Consider the following 18773-nt stretch of genomic DNA (forward strand, 5'->3'; position numbering starts at 1 on the left):
CACCAAGAGCATGAATAGCAATGGTATTAGCTCTCTGCATCCCTTGTCCCACAGGACAACACTGAAGCAAAAGGGGCCCTATGACATGCACCGTGGATGGTGGGGCAGCCTGTTGCTGCAGCTAAGCAGTTTTATGGCTTGCAGACGTTCCGTTGGGATTGGGGGGCAGGCAGAAAGTCCCATGCCTCAACAGAATGACGGGGAGGGGATGAGAAACTGCCTCATGGCAGCCTCCCTCAAGATAGGGAGGTAACTGAGAAAGATCTTGTAGCAGCTCATGAGAGAGCCTATCTTCCTGTGTTCTGGAGGATTACAGGGCGTTCCACCCAGGCCCAAGGCAGCCTACAGTTGAGCCTTGCCTACGTGGCCTGTGTGGATAGTGCAAGGTCGTCAAGGTGCTGACACAGCGCAGCCTCCCTACAGAAACCTGGTGTATATTTTATATTTAGCACACATCTCAATACAGACTAGCCACATGTGAAGTGCTCAAAAGCCACATGTAGCTAGTGGATACCATATTGGACAGTGCAGGTCTGTTAACATGCAAAAGTCAGAATCACTGGGCTATAGATAAAGAAAACTTTATGGGGTATCATATTTGTGTGTATTGGGTGGTGGGGAGAGGCATGGCAGCAACAAGCCTTGGGGGACTGGAGGGCAGTGGTGAAGCAGTTACTACAGGATACAATGAGACATGGCAGCAGAGGGAATGGAAGGGTCCTGCAGACACATGAATTTGACCTTGCCCCTTCCTGTTGTCTTCCCCCCCGCATCTCAGCAGAGCTCTGGCTGCTCTTGGGCTGCGGTATCAGGCAGAGGCTGGACAGGGTTCTTCTACCTCTGTCACCCCTGGATGCCACCTGTCATATATATGCCACCCTCACTGGCCTCAGTCTCTCATGGCCCCAGGGTACTTTTTATGTTTCTATTCCAGTTTTCTGCCTTCTTTCATCTGAAAAGGCCTACTGCTTTTCTTCTTCTCCTTCTCCTTCTCCTTCCTCTTCTTCTTTTTAGTTTCAAGTGTACAAAACAATGCAACAGACATTTACACCCCTCACAAAGTGATAATCCCCTCCCCCAATCTACTGCCCCTCTGATATCATATATAACTTACAATTCCATTGACTCTATTCCTTATGCCGTCCTCCACTGTGGGGGGGGGGAAATATATATATATGTATATATATATATATATATATATATATATATATATATATATATGTATGTATGTGTATGTGTATATATATGTATGTGTATGTGTATATGTGTATATATATACACATATATGTATATATATACATATATATAAAATTATAGTTGACATTATTATTCAGCTTCAGGTGTACAGCACAGTACACAGAAACAGACTCGAAGATACAGGGGGAAAAGAAATGGGGTTGCTAGGTGGAAGGAAGTGGGGATGGGGGAAAAGATAAAGGGATTAGAAAGTACAAATTAGTCACAATATAGTCATTGTGATATTGAAATACAGCTTGGGGAATATAATCAATAACGTAAAAATTTTGTAGGGGATCGAATGGGCACTTGTCTTATTAGGGAGACCACTTCATGGACTGTGTAAGGCCTATCTGCTTTTCAAACTCTCCCTCTTCCCCCACTTTCTGCCTCTGACACTCAATTCCTTTTCCCCATTCTCTTTTCATCTTTTAAATTCTGGGTTTCTGAGGGTGAGAGGAAATTGCTTTTTATATCATCTTGATTTTCAAGCTGTCTTCTAACTTCTCTCCTAATCTTGGCTTCATTTCGTTTGCCCTTAACATTTCAGTCTCCCTTAGTCCCTTCTTCCCTGCATTAGCCATCAGCTAATTAGCCCTTCTGTCGTCATCCCTCCTCCATAGGCCCTGCCCATACTTAGTGACCTCCTCTTCTCTGCCCTTGGCTTATTAACTTCAGCTTGGAATGCGAGCACTAGAAGCAGCAGAGAACACTTGGGAGTATGTTTCCTAGAGCAGTACCAACGTGATCAATTGGAAGCAGACCTGGGTCTAGGTGGGCTACTTCCAGAAAATCCTCAGATGCCTCTTGGTAATAAGCATTATCACCCTTGATTTCCAGATGAGGAAACAGAGGCTCTAAGAGGTGTAGGGACTTACCCAAGGTGAATGGCAGAGCTGGGGTTCCAACCTTGTGTTTGTTCCACAACATAACACAAATATTGGAGCTGCCATTTTTACCACTTCTCTCTACCCTCTCTCGAAATCCCAATGCTATATGGTTATTATGAGATCATTTGCTTAGATCATTACAAGTTATCCTAAGAGCTCTTTGGAAGGAGCTCCAGCACTGACAGCATTGTGTGGCATTTCCTAATCATAGAGTTTACTGCTTGTCTCTCCAGTTTCCTTTTGGATATGAGTGCACTCACATCATGTGAGTGGTTTAATAAAGTAACAGCAATCCATTTAAAATGAAGGATTTATTTATTGTTTAAAGAATACAGAGTGGAAAACCTTTACAGCTGAAAAAACAAAACCACACAGGGTTTTTCACAGGCATCTGGTTTTTCCTAACCCTTTCCGATGGGGGTTAGGATGAAGAGGCTCAGAATAAGGACAACAGCTCAGAATTTCATCTCTGCTATAACTGTTTCCTTCACTGGCAAATAATAACCAGCCACAATCCTAAAAACACAACAGCAGAATAAAGATAGTGGCAAGAAATCATCCCTGAGCAGGAAAGCAGTCCCTATTACTTGAACAGAGACAGGACACAACCTATTATAATAGCTGCCGCGAGGTAGGCACTTAAATTCACTGTGGCCAGTCTGAGCCCTTGGTAAAAATGATTTGATTTGTTCTATGTTTTAGGAAATATTTAAAGCAAGCAGAAGAATGGAAAGCTAAAACATATGCAAATTAGCTGTATGGCCTTTAGGCTACACTGTCTTTGGCACGCATGGCTAAATCATCTGAAGGCACCCTAGAACAGAGCAATGTACGTAACTGTCAAATTAAAACAGAGAAGCAAAGTGTCCTAGTTGAGTTGGGTCTTTAGGTCTACTATTTTTTTTTTTATATTCCATCCTTTTCTACATGACTACAAACTTCAAATGTAATTAGTAAAAATGGCTCAGAGAAACATAAAAACGATTCAACATAGGGCAATGAAACAAACAGAAACATGAAATTTCATGCAGTCTTCGGTCTGCATGGGGAATCCAAGGTTTGTGTGCCAGGCTGAAGGCTCCCCTCACTTCTCCAGAAAGTACTTCAGTTTTTTCTGTAGGTAAGAGAGCTGTAGGGAGAGAGGCAGAAAAACATGAAATAGTCATCTGAAATCCTAAGTTCCATTATTTGATCTAGAATTTACTTACATGTAACTTTACTAACAATTGTCACCCCAATAAACTTTAATTTTAAGAAGAGAGTTTACTTATATGAACCAAAAAGAAATACTGTAATTTGGCATTTATAGGGTAATCTTAGTCTTGTGATATTCCAAAGAACAGTGCCACAGTCAAGAATGCATACACAATACTGTGGGCATGATACTGTCCTTTATTATGCCAAACTTATAAAAGGAAGCTTTAAAATTGAATATGCTGAAAAAATTAAATAGGCTTGCTGTTAAGAATTGGTACTTCTGGAAAGAGTGTACAGAGGTCACAGCTCAGTGTGGGGGCAATGGAGAGGAGGTCACTGTAGCTATAGTCTAAGAGTCAGAGATAAGGCAGTTGGGAGAACCTCTTGTCTCATTGAACACACTTGGTCTTATACCAGGTCTTAGCTGCTGCTTGTTGCCACATTTATGAGACAATTAGAAACCGGTTCAGAGTCCTGACCAATCAGGAGCCTGACAATGTTCTACTTATCCTGATGTCAGAAGCTCTGAACCTTTTGTGGTGTAGGGTTTAATTTTTGTTTGTTTGTTTTACTTGAAATGGCAAAGTGATCGATAACACTCAGAGAGGCATATACTGTGTTTAGGACAAAGATGGTTTTTGAGTATTATTCAATTTACATCGCTCCATACCAGTGTGGATTTTCATTCTGTGAAATGAAAAGAATGGAGCATTACAAAATGATCCTATGCTGCACGCCACCTACCAGAACTGCTATAATTGCCACCTGCAGTAACTTAGAGGATCTTTTCACTCGGATGCTGACCATAATTATAACCACTGACTGCTCCAGTTCTTTCTCATTTGTGGGCTGTTTCTCCTCCCACCACCCTCTAAAGGGAGCTTTTCCCCTAGCTTCAGATTTCTTGTTGACCAGTCAAGCTGGCTAACTCATCTATCCCCACAGTTTCAGTGACCATCTCTATGCATGGGCCACTCTCCAATCTCCCATTTTCAAATGCTTCCAAGTCAACATGCTTCTGAATCAACTCATCACCTTCTCCATCCCTCACCCCAATATTCCTCTTCCTGTTGCCTTCATTTCTGTTAGTGACATACCATTTTCTAGTTACCCAGACTTTAGACTCCTCTTTGTTCCCCCTTTTTGTCCTGTAAATCCAATCAGTTGCTGAGTTCCGATTCCTTCTATCACTGGCATCTTTCCTCTAATCTTTGCCCACTCTAATTTCTCCTACATACTGCTGCCAGAGAAATCTTCCTGAGTTACTCCCCCAAGTAAGAAAAAAAAAAAAGGCTTTGATGGTTCATTATGACCTACATCAAAAATCTAAACTCTTTAGCCTGGCATCACCACCTCTGAGCCATTGTGCATACTACTTTCTACATAAAATGCCCTCCTTTCCCTATCCCCTTATTAAAACCCTACCCACAGGGCCGGCCCAGTGGCTCAGGCTGTTGGAGCTCCATGCTCCTAACTCCGAAGGCTGCCGGTTCGATTCCCACATGGGCCAGTGGGCTCTCAACCACAAGGTTGCCAGTTCAATTCCTCGAGTCCCGCAAGGGATGGTTGGCAGTGCCCCCTGCAACTAAGATTGAACACGGCACCTTGAGCTGAGCTGCCACTGAGCTCCTGGATGGCTCAGTTGGTTGGAGCGCATCCTCTCAACCACAAGGTTGCCAGTTCGATTCCTCAACTCCTGCAAGGGATGGTGGGTTGTGCCCCCTGCAACTAGAAAATGGCAACTGGACCTGGAGCTGGACTGCATCCTCCACAACTAAGACTGAAAGGACAACAACATGACTTGGAGAAAAGTCCTGGAAGTACACACTGTTCCCCAATAAAGTCCTGTTCCCCTTCCCCAATAAAATCTTTAAAAAAAACACCTCTACCCACCTTTTGAGGCCCCAAACACCATCTCTCCATGAAGTCTTCCCTAATTCTCATGGACAAAAGTGAGCTCTCATTCCTTTAAATTCCTATCCCTTTCATAAATTTCTCCCCAACTGGAGGCAGAAACTGTTGTAAGCATTTTGTAGCTCCCTGCAGTACCTAGCTTAAAGTAGCACTCAATAAATATACATTGGGTAAGTGAGCTAATGTAAAGGGCTCTGAGTGAATAAACTTTACGACTATCTTTCTATGTCGAAAATAAAATTCCCCGATACTAACTACTTGCATTGATGGAAACAAAGATGTTTAGTGGGCGCTAAAGTGATCTTGACCGTTCACATGACTGTTTATAAGCAGTACTTGGATAAGTGATTTGCCGAGGGGAAGGGAATATACAGAACATAAGAATTCCCCTGGCCTTGTTGGATGGGGATGGGGATGGGGATGGGGATGGGGATGGAGATGGGGATGGGGATGGGGATGGGGATGGGGATGGGGATGGGGATGGGGATGGGGATGGGGATGGCATCATCTCTACCTTAAGAGACCATGCTAAGCCCATCTTCCTAATTCGAACTCCAGTCTTTTAAAATTGTTACCCTCAACAGTATAAGGTTGGAGTCAGCATACATTTTCTATACAGCTACTTGACCTTCACTTATCACATACTTCCCTTTTCTCTTTTCAGTCTGTTCACTCTCTTGTGGCTTTAAATAATATAGTCGTTCAAGTTAGATATCTGGCACATATTCTTAATACTTCCTTCTCCTTCAACACCCAGTAATTTACCCAATTCCCATCAAGTCTACCTTTAAAATGCATTCGCTCATATATTAATGTTCATAGCAGCATTATTCATGATAGCCAGAATGTGGAAACAACCCAAATGTCTATCAATGGATGAATGGATAAACAAAATGTGGTATATCCTTACAAAGAAATATTATTCAGCCATCAAATAAAGTACTGATACATGCCACAACATGGATTAACCTTGAAAACATTCTAAGTGAAATAAATCAGACACAAAAGACTATATGTTTCCTTTTATATAAACTATCCAGAGTAGGCAAAGTAGACTAGTAGAAAGTAGATTAGTGGTTGCCTAGGGGTGGGGAGTAAGGGTGATTAAGAAGAAATAGGAAGTGAATGCTAATGGGTACAGGTTTCTTTTGGGGATAATGAAAATGTTCTAAAAGTGATTGTGGTAATGGTTGCACAATTCTGTGACTATACTAAAAGCCATTGAACTGTACAATTTAAGTGGTGAATTGTATGGTGCGTGAATTATATTTCAATAAAGCTGTTATAAAACATTTTTATTTATATATATATATATATATATATATATATATATATATATATATATATATATATATATTATATATATATATTCGTTCTGGCTCCACTGCCACCACCTTAGTCCAAGTGACCATCTCCTCTTATTAGATTACCACACAGACTCCTAACTGGCTTCCCTGCTTCTAGTCCTGCCCTCCTACAATCCATTCTCCAGATAAGAATCAGAGTGATCTTTAAGTTAATGTGAGTCTCTTGCTTAAAACTCATCAAGGGTTTCCAATTGTACTTAAGACTAAAACCCATCCTCCTTACCATGGCCTGCAAAGAACCATACAGTATGGCCTCTGCCTACTTCTCCAACCTTATGTTGTTACTCTCTTCCTTGCTTTAAATACTCCAGAGGTCCTCAAAGAGGTCAAGTTTTTTCCCAATGTGGGACCTGGCATATGCTCCATCCAAGAAGCTCTTCATCCCCTCTTTGCCTGGACTTACACTTCTTTCTCAACCTAAACATAACTTCCTCAGAAAGGCTGATCATGACCCCCCCACAGTTGAATTCAGGACTCTATTCAAGTAACACCAGTGACTTTTTCTCCTTCATAGCACTTCTTTACGATTAGCACCTTTAAATTTGTATGATAATTTGTTTACGGTCAATCTTCTCTGCTAGACTGTTAGCTCCATGAGGACAAGTATCCAAGGCTTTTCACATAGTAGGCATTCAATATCTGTTAAATGAGTGAATTTTCACAAAGTTTGTTGCAACCTGCTACCCTCATTTAGAAGAGTTGGCCACTACCATTCCTGTAAAGAACAGCCAGAAATGAGATTGAGGGTAGGGTGGGGTATTCTTTGTATCAAAGGTTTTCTGGTTGATTTGATAACATACTTCTTACCTGTTTATCTTTTTGTTTTTCCTGTAACTTAAGCCGCTCCAGCACAGAATGTAAATGATTCTGGAAAACAAATTGTATAAATGATGAATGCTGAGCCTCAAAAAAATTAAAGAGCCAGGAGAGACAAAGAGTTTAGCAAGCAATTTGATAAGTAAGAAAACTGTCAGTTGTAACAAAAGAGCACTCTTTTTAAAGGACTTAGTGTATAAAAACAGCACCCACTAACTACAAGACCACTGATTTGATTTTATATACCCTACACAGCATTTTTTTTCTTGTCCTAAAATAAATGGTTGGGATGCCTTTTTCTAGTTTAGCACAAATCCTTTGACTGTGGTGGACTATTTAAAAAGCTGGCTTGGAATTTTGTGCTGACTCCTTCATTTCCCTGCACTAGCGCAGAAGATTACTATCCCTAACTAGTACTGCATGCAACAACAATCATAGATGTGTGCCCACATCCATTATCTCACTTGGTTATTCTAAAAAACAACACTTTTAATAGGTATAGTTTCATGTCAACTTGCTCTTCTTCGATGACTACAGCTTTACAAAAAATGAAATCTGGCAAGGAATTCTCCAGATGCTTCAGAATTTCCTTCACTATAAAGGGAAAAGCAAACATGGAGTAAACAATTTTCCTTTTGTTGAAATGTGTGTTAATAAAATGTGTATTTATAAAAATAAAGCAAGATATTTATTCTTGTTCAAGCATGCATCATAAAATTTAAAAATAAATTTAATTAATTCTCTTTCACTACAATGAATATATTTTGGCACAAACAACAGGGTTCAATCTATGCCCTACCATTTACTGTGGTCCTTGGCAAGTTACTTAACCTCTCTGAATTTCAATTCCTTATCTATAAAATGGGAATAGTGACCATACCTATATTACAGGGATATGAGGATGAAATGAGATGATACATGTAAAATGCTCAGCTCTTTATGTGCCTTTCACATAGGAAATGCTCGATACTGGCAACAATTATCTCAAGTCTCCTGATCCTTTCCCCAAAACTGCTTATATGAGATGATCAAAATTACTCAGCTAAAAGGAAATACGCCTATTAGTAGGGGTTTCTAAGAAGTTGTTTAGGTTCATGAATGAACAAGAATGCTGCACAGAGATGACATGAGTGGAAACACAAAGATGGAATTTTGAAAGTAAGATACCAAGATATCTTTATACCAGCCAACAAGAATTTACCTTAAGTGTCAGGTTTTCCACTTTCTTGATGAGATCTTTCTGTCTTTGTTCTTTGCACCGAACCTGTTGGAGCTTTTTCTCAAAGTAATGAATCTGCTTCTGAATTTCCATGACTAATAAAGATAGACAGAAACTTTATGTATCTAAACATAGCCTAAACTTAGCAGATAGAGTTTCAAATCAACTAAAAGTCCACTACACATCTAAGCAATAACTTCTCAAACTTAACCTTGCATCTAAAGTGTGTTTAAAGCCAATCTTTAGCACTGCCACATACTCTCTCCCACCTTTTGTTTTTTCTTCTAACTTACCTATTGAACTGGCTCCTTCCTTTGATTCATACTGGCTAAATTCAACTAACTTGGCCTGTAGCTCCCTTTGCAGATTCTCTTCATGACCTTCTTCCTCTTCATCCTCGTAATCATAATCATCCACTTCATCGTCGTCGTCGTCATCCTCATCATCCTCATCATCCTCATCATCACTGTTACTGGTGGACTGACTGCACTTCTCCCGAAACATACCATATTCTATTGGTTTTAAGCAAGAAGAAGATGAAACTAACTGCAACTTTTCAAATGACTCCCACTCCAGCTGCAATTACATCCCTTCCCCTCAAGTTTCCTAGGCAACCAATGAATTTTATAAATAATTTGTCTCATAGGAAGATTATTCCCTTCAAAAAGCAAGGACAGGAAATGCAAAACACTGTAATAACGTTCATTCAAGTACTCAATGATCAAGATATTTAGAGAATCTAAGGGCCCATAGGAATTTAGACTACCAGGGATTGATGGGATATTAGAACCCCAATCTAAAACCCCTAAAGTACTGAGGGACCAATAAGAGGAAAAGAGGGGCAAAGGCATCCTTTTTCTGTGATTAGCCTGTGAGTCTATGGAGAATGGTCTTAAACACAGTCAACACCTTCCCTCTCTGAAGCTCCTGCTTTGCCTTTATTAATGTACCTGATGAGCTATGACCTTGCTCATAGTTACTCATGCCTGGGGATATCTCAAAGCTTGGAATGAAGCCTTGACTTTCTATCTCCTTGGTTTCACCTTCAATAATGACTTCCCATCCTGAAAGAAGAGGCAGTCAAGGAAAAAGCAGAAAGGAAAAGGCGCCATTGAAAAGAAAGAGGATCTCTGGTTGAAAGTGCTATTTAATTTAGTCCAAATTCAGGCCATTCGTATCTGGATTTCTAGTATGGAGAAGTGCCTTATATTGCATTACACAAGTAAATAAATTTCTATTACATAAATTTACTGTTCCTAGCTAGAAAGTAACATTTGCAAAAGTCTTAAGTTCTACACATTAAAATTGGCACACAAATACCAGAAGTGAGGGCTTGTCAGTAAGTGCATATGGGGTGGGACACACTACACAGAACATATTTAGTACAAAAGGATACGGGCACTGACAGCTTCAGTATCTGAACATAGCAGTCTTTTCACTTCTTTTTCTACATCAGGAGAGTCAATGTACTGAACCAGAGGAGGGGAAGGGAGAATACCAGTAATCTCATTTAACACTCTCTGTTTTGCAGGACTGTCCTTTTCCTGCACACAAATGAATTCAAATAATTAGCCCTCTTTAATATATCCATCCAGCCAAATTTATACTTTAAGTGATGCTATTTATGAAGGAATCTTTGACTGGGATCTAGATTTTTGTACAGTAAGCTTATTTTCCCCCAAAATTACTTGCGACATTTAATCTTTTCAATCTGCAACTCTGTGTTAAAGACCTCTCTCTGAGGTGCAACCTTTAGGCCTCAGTTATTAATTATTTGCCGTGACCCACATTGGAAAAGAACTATAACTCCTTATTTATTTTTTAGAAGTAATTTGGCTTAAAAATCCAACTTCCCAGATTCCACTTCCCCACATCTTTATTATTAGAGATTTTCCTATAAAAACTGGGTCTTAGCTACATGTCCTCCCTTAAATCCAGTTTTAGACAATTATCTCCACAGCAACCGATTCGTCATGCCACAAATAGAAGACAGAACTTTGAGGGGGAATAAGCAATTGCAAACAACTGCTGGTAAAAGTGAACCCTTTTAAGAAATGGCTTCCAAGAAATGTTTTTTTAAGTAAATATCAGAGGAAAAAAGCAGATTAGAATACACAGGGTCACTGGCCAAATTGTATCTTTTCCTCTATGAGTTGTCAGACATTAAACAATGAATTCATTTTTCAGTGAATCAAATTCAGTGTATGTGTATGAGAGTGGGGGTTAGAGGTGAGAAGGAAGGCTTGAAAATAACCTTTATGATTTCTTTGTTTTGTTTGCAATTAATGAGCTATGAAATAAAACACTCTAAGGTCAAACAATAAAGTCATATTATGACTGCTCTACCTCAGTAAAGCTGACTTCTTCCACTTGTTTGAAATCAACCAGCTATGAAATAAAACATAATAAACAATAAGGTTATAGCATGATTTTCCTACTTCACTAAAGCTTAAAGAATTCTAAAACTATTCTTAACCTAGGTTTACATTTAGTAGGCACTCAATGAATGCTGTTGACTGACAATATAAAAGCCAAGGCAACCATGTTCATAGATTGAAAGACTCAACATAGTAAAGATGTCACTTCTCCCCAAATTAATCTCTACGTTTAATACAATTCCTATAAAAATCCCAACACATTTTCTATAGACATAGACAAACTTATTCTAAAGTTTCTATGAAAAGGTACAAGCTCCACAATAGTTTAAAAAATCTTGACAAAGAAAAATAAAGTGAGAACAGTTTTCTTTATTTCAAGACTTACTATATAGCTACATTGTGATATCAGTGGAGGGAGCAACACATAGATTAATGGAACACAACAGGGAACCCAGAAAAAGACTCACACAAATATGCCCAACCGGTTTCTGACAAAGGTACAAAAACAATACAATTGAAGGACAGCCTTTTTTTTCTTTTCTTTTCTTTTCTTTTTTTTTTTTTTTTTTAACAAATGGAACTGGAGCAATTGGACAAGACAAAAAAAAATGACCTTGAACTAAACCCACCTTTTACAAAAATTAACTCAAAAATGGATTGCAGGATTAAATGTAAAATGTAAAACTTTTAGAAAATAAGAAATAGGTAAAAATCTTCATGATCAGGGCTAGGCAAAGAGTTCATAAAAGTGACACACAGTGCAAGATCCTTAAAAGGAAAAATCAAGAAACTGGATCTCATCAAACAAAAAACTTTTGCTCTTTGAAATACTCTGTGAAGAAAATGAAAGGACCAGCTACAGACTGGGAGAAAATATTTGCAAACCAGATAGCTGACAAAGGACTAGTATTCAGAAAATAAAAAAGAACTCTCAAAACTCAACAATTAAAAAAAAATCCATTTACAAAATGGGCGAAAGGCATGAACAGACATTCCACTGAGTGGTTATACATATGGCAAATGAGAGAGCACACGAGAGGATATTTAACATCATTAGCCATCAGGGAAATGCAAATTAATACTGCAATGAGATCACTACACATCTGTCAGAATGGGTAAAGTAAAAAATAGCAACAACACCTAATGCTGGAGAGAATATAGAGAAATTGGATCACACATACATTGCTGGTGAGAATGTAAAATGGTACAGCCACTCTGCAAAACAGTCTGGTCGCTTCTTATAAAACTAAACATGCAATTACCATATGACCCAGCAATCGCACTCCTGGGCATTTATCCCAAATAAATGAATACTTAGGTTCACACAAAAACCTGCTCACAGCTTTGTTTAAAATAGTCAAAAAATGGAAACAACCCAGAGGTCTTCCAACAGGTGAATGGATAAACAAACTGTGGTACATTTATACCATGAAATACTACTCAGCAATAAAAGGGTATGAACTATTGATATGTGCAACAACTTACACAGATCCTAAGGAAATTATGCTGAAAAAAGCCAGTCTCAAATGTTATACATTGTATAATTCCATTTATATGACATCCTCAAAATGGCAAAATTAGAGAAATGGAGAACATGTTAGTGATTGCCAGGGTTCTGGGGCTGTAGGATAGGTGGGAAGTGAGTGTGGCTGTAAAAGGGCAAGATGAGGAATCCTTGTGGTAACAGAACTGTTTAGTATCTTTACTATCTAGGTGAATACACTTACACATGGGATAAAACTGCAAAGAGCTAAGCACACACACACAGGAGTACAAGTAAAACTGGAGAAATCTGAATAAGATTGGTGAATTGTTGTTGCAATCCTTTTCATCTTTTCTTATGGCAGAATAGTATCCCATTGTGTATATACACCAGATCCTGAGATTATTATACTAAGCGAAATAAGTCAGACAGAAAAAGTCGAGAACCATATGACTTCACTCATATGTGGGATATAAAACTGAAAGCAACAAAGGAACAAGACAAACAAATGAAGAAACAAAAACTCACAGACACAGACAATAGTTTAGGGGTTACCAGACGGGAGAGGGGGGAGGGAGGTGGTAGGACAGGGTAAACGGGATCAAATATATGGTGATAGAAAGAGAACTGACTCTGGGTGGTGAACACACAATGTGATATATAGATGATGTGTTACACAATTGTACACCTGAAACCTATGTAACTTTACTAACCATTGTTACCCCCAATAAACTTTGATTAAAAAAAAAAAGATTGGTGAATTGTAATAAAGTCAATTTCCTGTTTGTGATACTGTACTATAATTTTGCAAAAAATTACAATGGGAAAAACTGGGTAAAGGGTACATGGTATCTCTTTTATTTCTTACAACTGTATGTGAATCTACAATTATTTTAAACTGAAAAGTTTAATTAAAAAAAGAAGAAGCTAAGCCACAGTGCTCGTGTAGCTTGCCCAAGGTTCCACAAGTCTGAGGTAAGGTTAGGAATATAACCACAATTCCCAATTCTCAGGTTTTGGATGAGTTCACTTTAAAGCTAGATCTTGCAATTGAAAACTAAAAGTATTAGCAGAAGTTTCAAATTCAAGACACATCCAGATCCCTAAAGGACTAGAGTATAATCTCAAGGAGCAGATCTGTTTTCCTTTACTATATATTCCCAATTGCTAACCACAGTGCCTAGCATTTAGCTCACACTCAATAAACATTTACTGGACATATATATGAATGAACAAATTAATCCCCAACTGACTGTCTCCCTTTCCCCCCACTCATAATCATTTTCCAATCCACCCAGTAGACAAACAACTAGTATACAACTAACCTTTTTTGTTGTTTTGCGGAACCTTTTCTTTCTGACATTCTTAAGTGGTGGAGTAACTAAAATAAATTCAACATGGTGAAACATATGTAAGACTGATGGTAGTCACATATCTATCTGAATTTGATAAGGAGAAAGGTCATGTTATAAACTACTGGCTCATGACATGACTCATTCCTTTAAGAGTGTCTGGATGCCTAATGAACCAAACACCTAAGTGTGGCTCACAAGTAATTAGGATTCAGCAGATAAATGTAGTTAGCCAGAATAAGCAAGGGGCCAGTGACTTACTGCCATGCTTCCAGGCATATTTTTTCAGTCTCTCCTTTTTATTTTTCCCCATTACTTTAAGATCAGCAGAAGCAACTGGTTCTTCCAGAGAAGAGTGGGGATCACCATCAGTGGTGCATACAAGCATCTACATTTAACAAAGACAAACAAGTTGACTATGGCCACAAATCTTGAGTTAGTAATGAATCGTGATCATTCTTACCACCAGAAATCCAGGAGCATAGAAGTAAGGAGAGTATTACTTAGCATTTGCAGAAAACCAAGTATTACATACATTCATATTCATTCTCTCTCTCTCTCTCTCTCTCTCTCTCTCGGCAGCACTGTATGTGGACTCTGAGTGTTTTTTGTTGTTGTTGTTGTTGTTGTTGTTTTTGTTTTAGCTTGAGTGCTTACTACTGCAAAAGGAATATGTTGAAAACAAATAAATCTTAGCATTTTGATTTTTAAAGGAAACAAGAAGTCAACAGTAGAGATGGTGAATAAGAACCAGTGTAAACCTCCACCGTTAACAGCACACTGCTTTAACAGAATGTTCAGAAGAAAATCCCAGATGCTCATAGTGTTCAAATAATTCAAGTCACTATAAATGGCAAAAAGGAGGCTCTAAAAGCTATTTGGATAAAGTAGTGAAAAGTTATGGATCAAACACCAAACCAGAACACGCCATTGTATTCCTGTGCAATTGAGTTCGAAATTAGAAGTGACAGGCAGCCATTCACCAAGAGGAAAGGAACACTGAAAGGAAGAGAAAAGGAGGGAAAAAGGGATTCATGCAAGGATGTGAAGGTTAAGAAAGGTTAAGAAAACTCATCCATACCTGGGAAATATCTGCCATTTTATAAAACATTTTGTTATCAAGAGTTTTCAGGCTTCCAATAACGCAAGGCAAGTCAACCAGCTTAGCATTTAGTGAGACATCTTCCACCTCAACAATCGCATGACGTTTGTCAGCTGAAGAGAAGCAGGAAAGATCAAAGTTGAAATCTTCCCAATGTACTCTTAATCCTACTAGGGTTTGAATAATGTAGACTTGTGTGGGACAGATTAGCCTTTCAGTGAAATCTACTAATTCTCATAATGCTAGAATTGTGCACACCAGTAGTAACTCCCCAGAGAAAAGAAGGCAGAGTACATGGAGCTCTTTTTCCCCCCAGTTTATGTCACTTGATTTCCTGGTAAAGATTGTGAACTAAATGTGGATAAAATGGTAAATGATTCACTCTCATACTGAAAGGCAAATTTCATTTATTCAACCCCGTTCATGTTTACACCATAAGAAGCATCCAATTGTGTTATTGTATACAGACGTTTTCAAAGGGTCAGGTGAGGGAAGGGTTGATCCTAGAATGGTGCTAATAAGTCTCAAGTTATAACCTCTAGTTGGCTTTACAAAGATAAAATTCTACACAATAGCCATATACTGGAACACACACACACACACACACAGAGGGTGCCCCAAAAAGGTATATACATTTTAAGAAAGGAAAAAACTGTATTAAAATTGTAATACTCAATATATACTGATAACAAAAAATGAATGTAAGTCACGTTTGACTTCTGCAATTACAAGAGGTGCTCATAGTGTTTATCATCAGCGCAACTTTAATACAGTTTTTTCCTTTCTTAAAATGTGTATACATTTTTTGGCACCTTCTGGTGTGTGTGTGTGTGTGTGCCCATATCTACACATATATATGTAAATATATACACATATATACATATATGTGATCAAAAATATGGTGATTGGTGAATGTTTAAATCTTTTTAATTATTATAGTAAAAGACACATTGCCATTAATCACCCTCAAAATACTCCCCCTTGCTTCAAACACACTTATCCCATTGTACTTCCCACTTTCTGAAGCAGTTCTGGAAGTCCTCTTTGGTGTCTCTAGTTGCGCTCTCGTGGCTGCCTCGATGTCCTGAATCAATTCAAAACGTTTACCTTTCATGGTCATTTTGACTTTGGGGAAGAGCCAGAAGTCACATGGTGCCAGATCCATCTGGCAAAGAAGGTGGATGAGGACACACCATAATGTTTTTGACAGAAATTGCCATGCCAGAAGTGATGTGTGACACGGAGCCTTCCCATTGTGATAAAAAAACTACAGTGAATGCTGATGACAAGTGCCATCCAATGGAAAGAGAGGGATCTTCAAGATGGAAAGTGGCACATCAAACTTTAGTAACAGCATGTGTGACAAGTTTCAACTTGTTCAGTGCAGTCAGTCGGGTGTGAGCTATGGTTCAAAAAGGTGTGTTTTAAAGTGTGCTGTAAATCATCCTCCATCATGACAACGCTCTATGTCACACATAGCTTCTGGTATGGCAATTTCTGTCAAATAAAAACATTATGGTGTGTCCCCATCCACCTTATTCACTGGATCTGGCACTGTGCCACTTCTGGCTCTTCTCCAGAGTTGAAATGATTCAGGACATCGAGGCAGCCACAACAGCGCAACTAAAGACACTTACAAAAGAGGGCTTCCAGAACTGCTTCAGAAAGTGGCAAGAACAATGGGATAATTGTGTTCAAAGTGAGGGGGAGTATTTTAAGGAGGATAAATGGCAATGTGTCTTTTACTGTAACAATTTTTTTTACTTAAACATTCACCATATTGTTTGATCACACCTTGTGTGTGTGTATGTATGTGTATATACATATATATACAATATATATATATATTATACTGACAAATCTGCATCCTGCCCCGATGTCTCAAACATAGATACCTTTTGAGGATTGAAGTGTAATCTTCTAATAGTAAATGAAAAAAAGAAAGGTGCCAAACCATGTTTGACATGACGTTTTTTGTGTAAATTAACTTTAAAAACAGATTATTTAAATGTTGGTATTATGCATAAAAGTTCTGTCTGTAAGGAAACAAAAGGAGAACGGTTATTATCAGTTACCTTTAGCACTGATGTTGGGGTACTGTAAAAAAGAGGTTCACTCCTCCTTTTGAACCTTACTGTTTTATTTGAATTTTCTAGCCATGAACTTGTATTACCCTTTTAAAAAAATGTCAATAAGGGCTACTTGAATGGTGAGATAATGGGCCATTTTTTATTTTCTTCTTTATATACTGTTCTGTATTTTAAAAACCTAATAAATTTGATTGAAACAAGAAAAAGATATATCACCTTTGTAAACAAAGAATAGTACATTCATTTGTTATTCCCCTGGATAGTCAGAAGCTTGTACGGAGGAAACAATCAGCAAATGCAAATCCCACAGTTGACCCCCAAATTCTTCCTACACACACTATGACAACTACCTCAAGTTATATAATATCTACTTCATTTCCTCTTAAAAAAAGAGATGGGAGTGACTTAAGCCTCTCTTAGAGTCCACCAAGACAGAGACCACATTTTATTCTTTGTCACATCCTTAGTATCAAGTATAGCACCTGGCACATAGCAATCTATTAATAAATTACTGTTCAATGTATGTTGAATGGATATTAACTACTTACAAGATAAGTCAATTTTTAGCTTGTCTTTCATGGCAGCACGTCCGGAACGTATCATCTTCCTGACCGTAGAAGCATGTTCCTAAAAGGGAGGTAAATTGACAAATCGGAAGGATGAATTGTCTTTTAGAAGCTAATAGAATATATGTGTCAGAAACAGTCCTCCTTAAATAAAGCCTTAAACCTTCCAAACATTAGGAACAGTGCCATGTACCATGAGATACCATGCATTGTGAAAGTCAATTTAGGATGAGACTGATGCTAACCTCATTGTTGTCTTTTAGTAGCTACAGTTAATGCCTTCTCCCGGCTCTATATTCCTGCCTCACACTGCTGTCCTTCAGTTGTAGTTGCTAAGGAAATGCTTAGTTGCAGTTTACTGAGTATTAACCCTAATTGGAGAAATAGCTTTCTGAAGTCCATCCTTAATATAGCTTTCATAGACTAAATAACACTTGAATACAGGTCTCAATGGGGGAAGAGAACCTAACACAATATTGAGATGAGCTTCAAGAGCCTTGCATGGTGATGAATTTGCAGGACACAGTGCTGGTCCCTCTCACTGCCCCTTCTGAGGTGACAGAAAGCATTTTAGAAGAGTCTTATCTTGACTGTCCAGTGAACAGGCTGTTAGCGTCTGTGGTAAGTGACTGAAGCCATCATCATCACAGCTATTTGTCAGGAAATCAACCTACATGATAGGTGGTATGTACAAGACAAAAGAAGTGCTGCTAAATGAGGATAGGGATGCTTAACAGAATATGATTCCTGGAAAACAAATGTTCTCAGTTTTTATAGCCTACCTTAAATAGAAATGCTACAGAATCCAAGCAGATCTAATACTTATGCACTGAAGATATTTGCTCTGAGATACAAAGGTTTCTTACCCGAGGCAGACGCAATATAAACTGGTTCTCCGGGTCAGCAGGAGGTTCATGCTGGCTTTTACTCATCTCTTGTTTTTGAGTTCATGAAAACAAAAACAAAACCAACAGAAAGTCACCAACACTCCTCTTGCTCCCTCTGCTGACCATTTCTGGTAGTACTGGTTAAATTATACACGATCTTGCCCATAACCTTTACTGGAATGGTGTGTGTACACTTCTGAAATACCTTAATTGACATAACTTTATTATTTCTAAAAGTCACTCTATCTCCCCTCCAATATGTGCATATTTTCCAAA

At 38.5% G+C, this 18773-nt stretch overlaps 1 protein-coding gene across 1 annotated transcript; it reads right to left on the reverse strand.

The window, feature by feature from the left end:
- Positions 1-2620: 2620 nt before the first annotated feature.
- On the reverse strand, positions 2621-18547 carry TAF7L (TATA-box binding protein associated factor 7 like). Its single transcript, XM_074323786.1, has 12 exons — positions 18477-18547; positions 17593-17671; positions 14934-15067; positions 14114-14240; positions 13826-13881; positions 10986-11027; positions 10036-10183; positions 9590-9703; positions 8933-9151; positions 8622-8734; positions 7412-7471; positions 2621-3255 (listed from the first exon to the last, which is right to left on the reverse strand). Exons 1-12 carry the CDS (start codon positions 18540-18542, stop codon positions 3211-3213), a joined length of 1203 nt encoding a protein of 400 aa, XP_074179887.1. The 5' UTR covers positions 18543-18547; the 3' UTR covers positions 2621-3210.
- Positions 18548-18773: the final 226 nt, after the last annotated feature.

The sequence above is a fragment of the Rhinolophus sinicus genome, chromosome X (assembly GCF_036562045.2).
Source record: "Rhinolophus sinicus isolate RSC01 chromosome X, ASM3656204v1, whole genome shotgun sequence".
Lineage (NCBI taxonomy): Eukaryota > Metazoa > Chordata > Mammalia > Chiroptera > Rhinolophidae > Rhinolophus > Rhinolophus sinicus.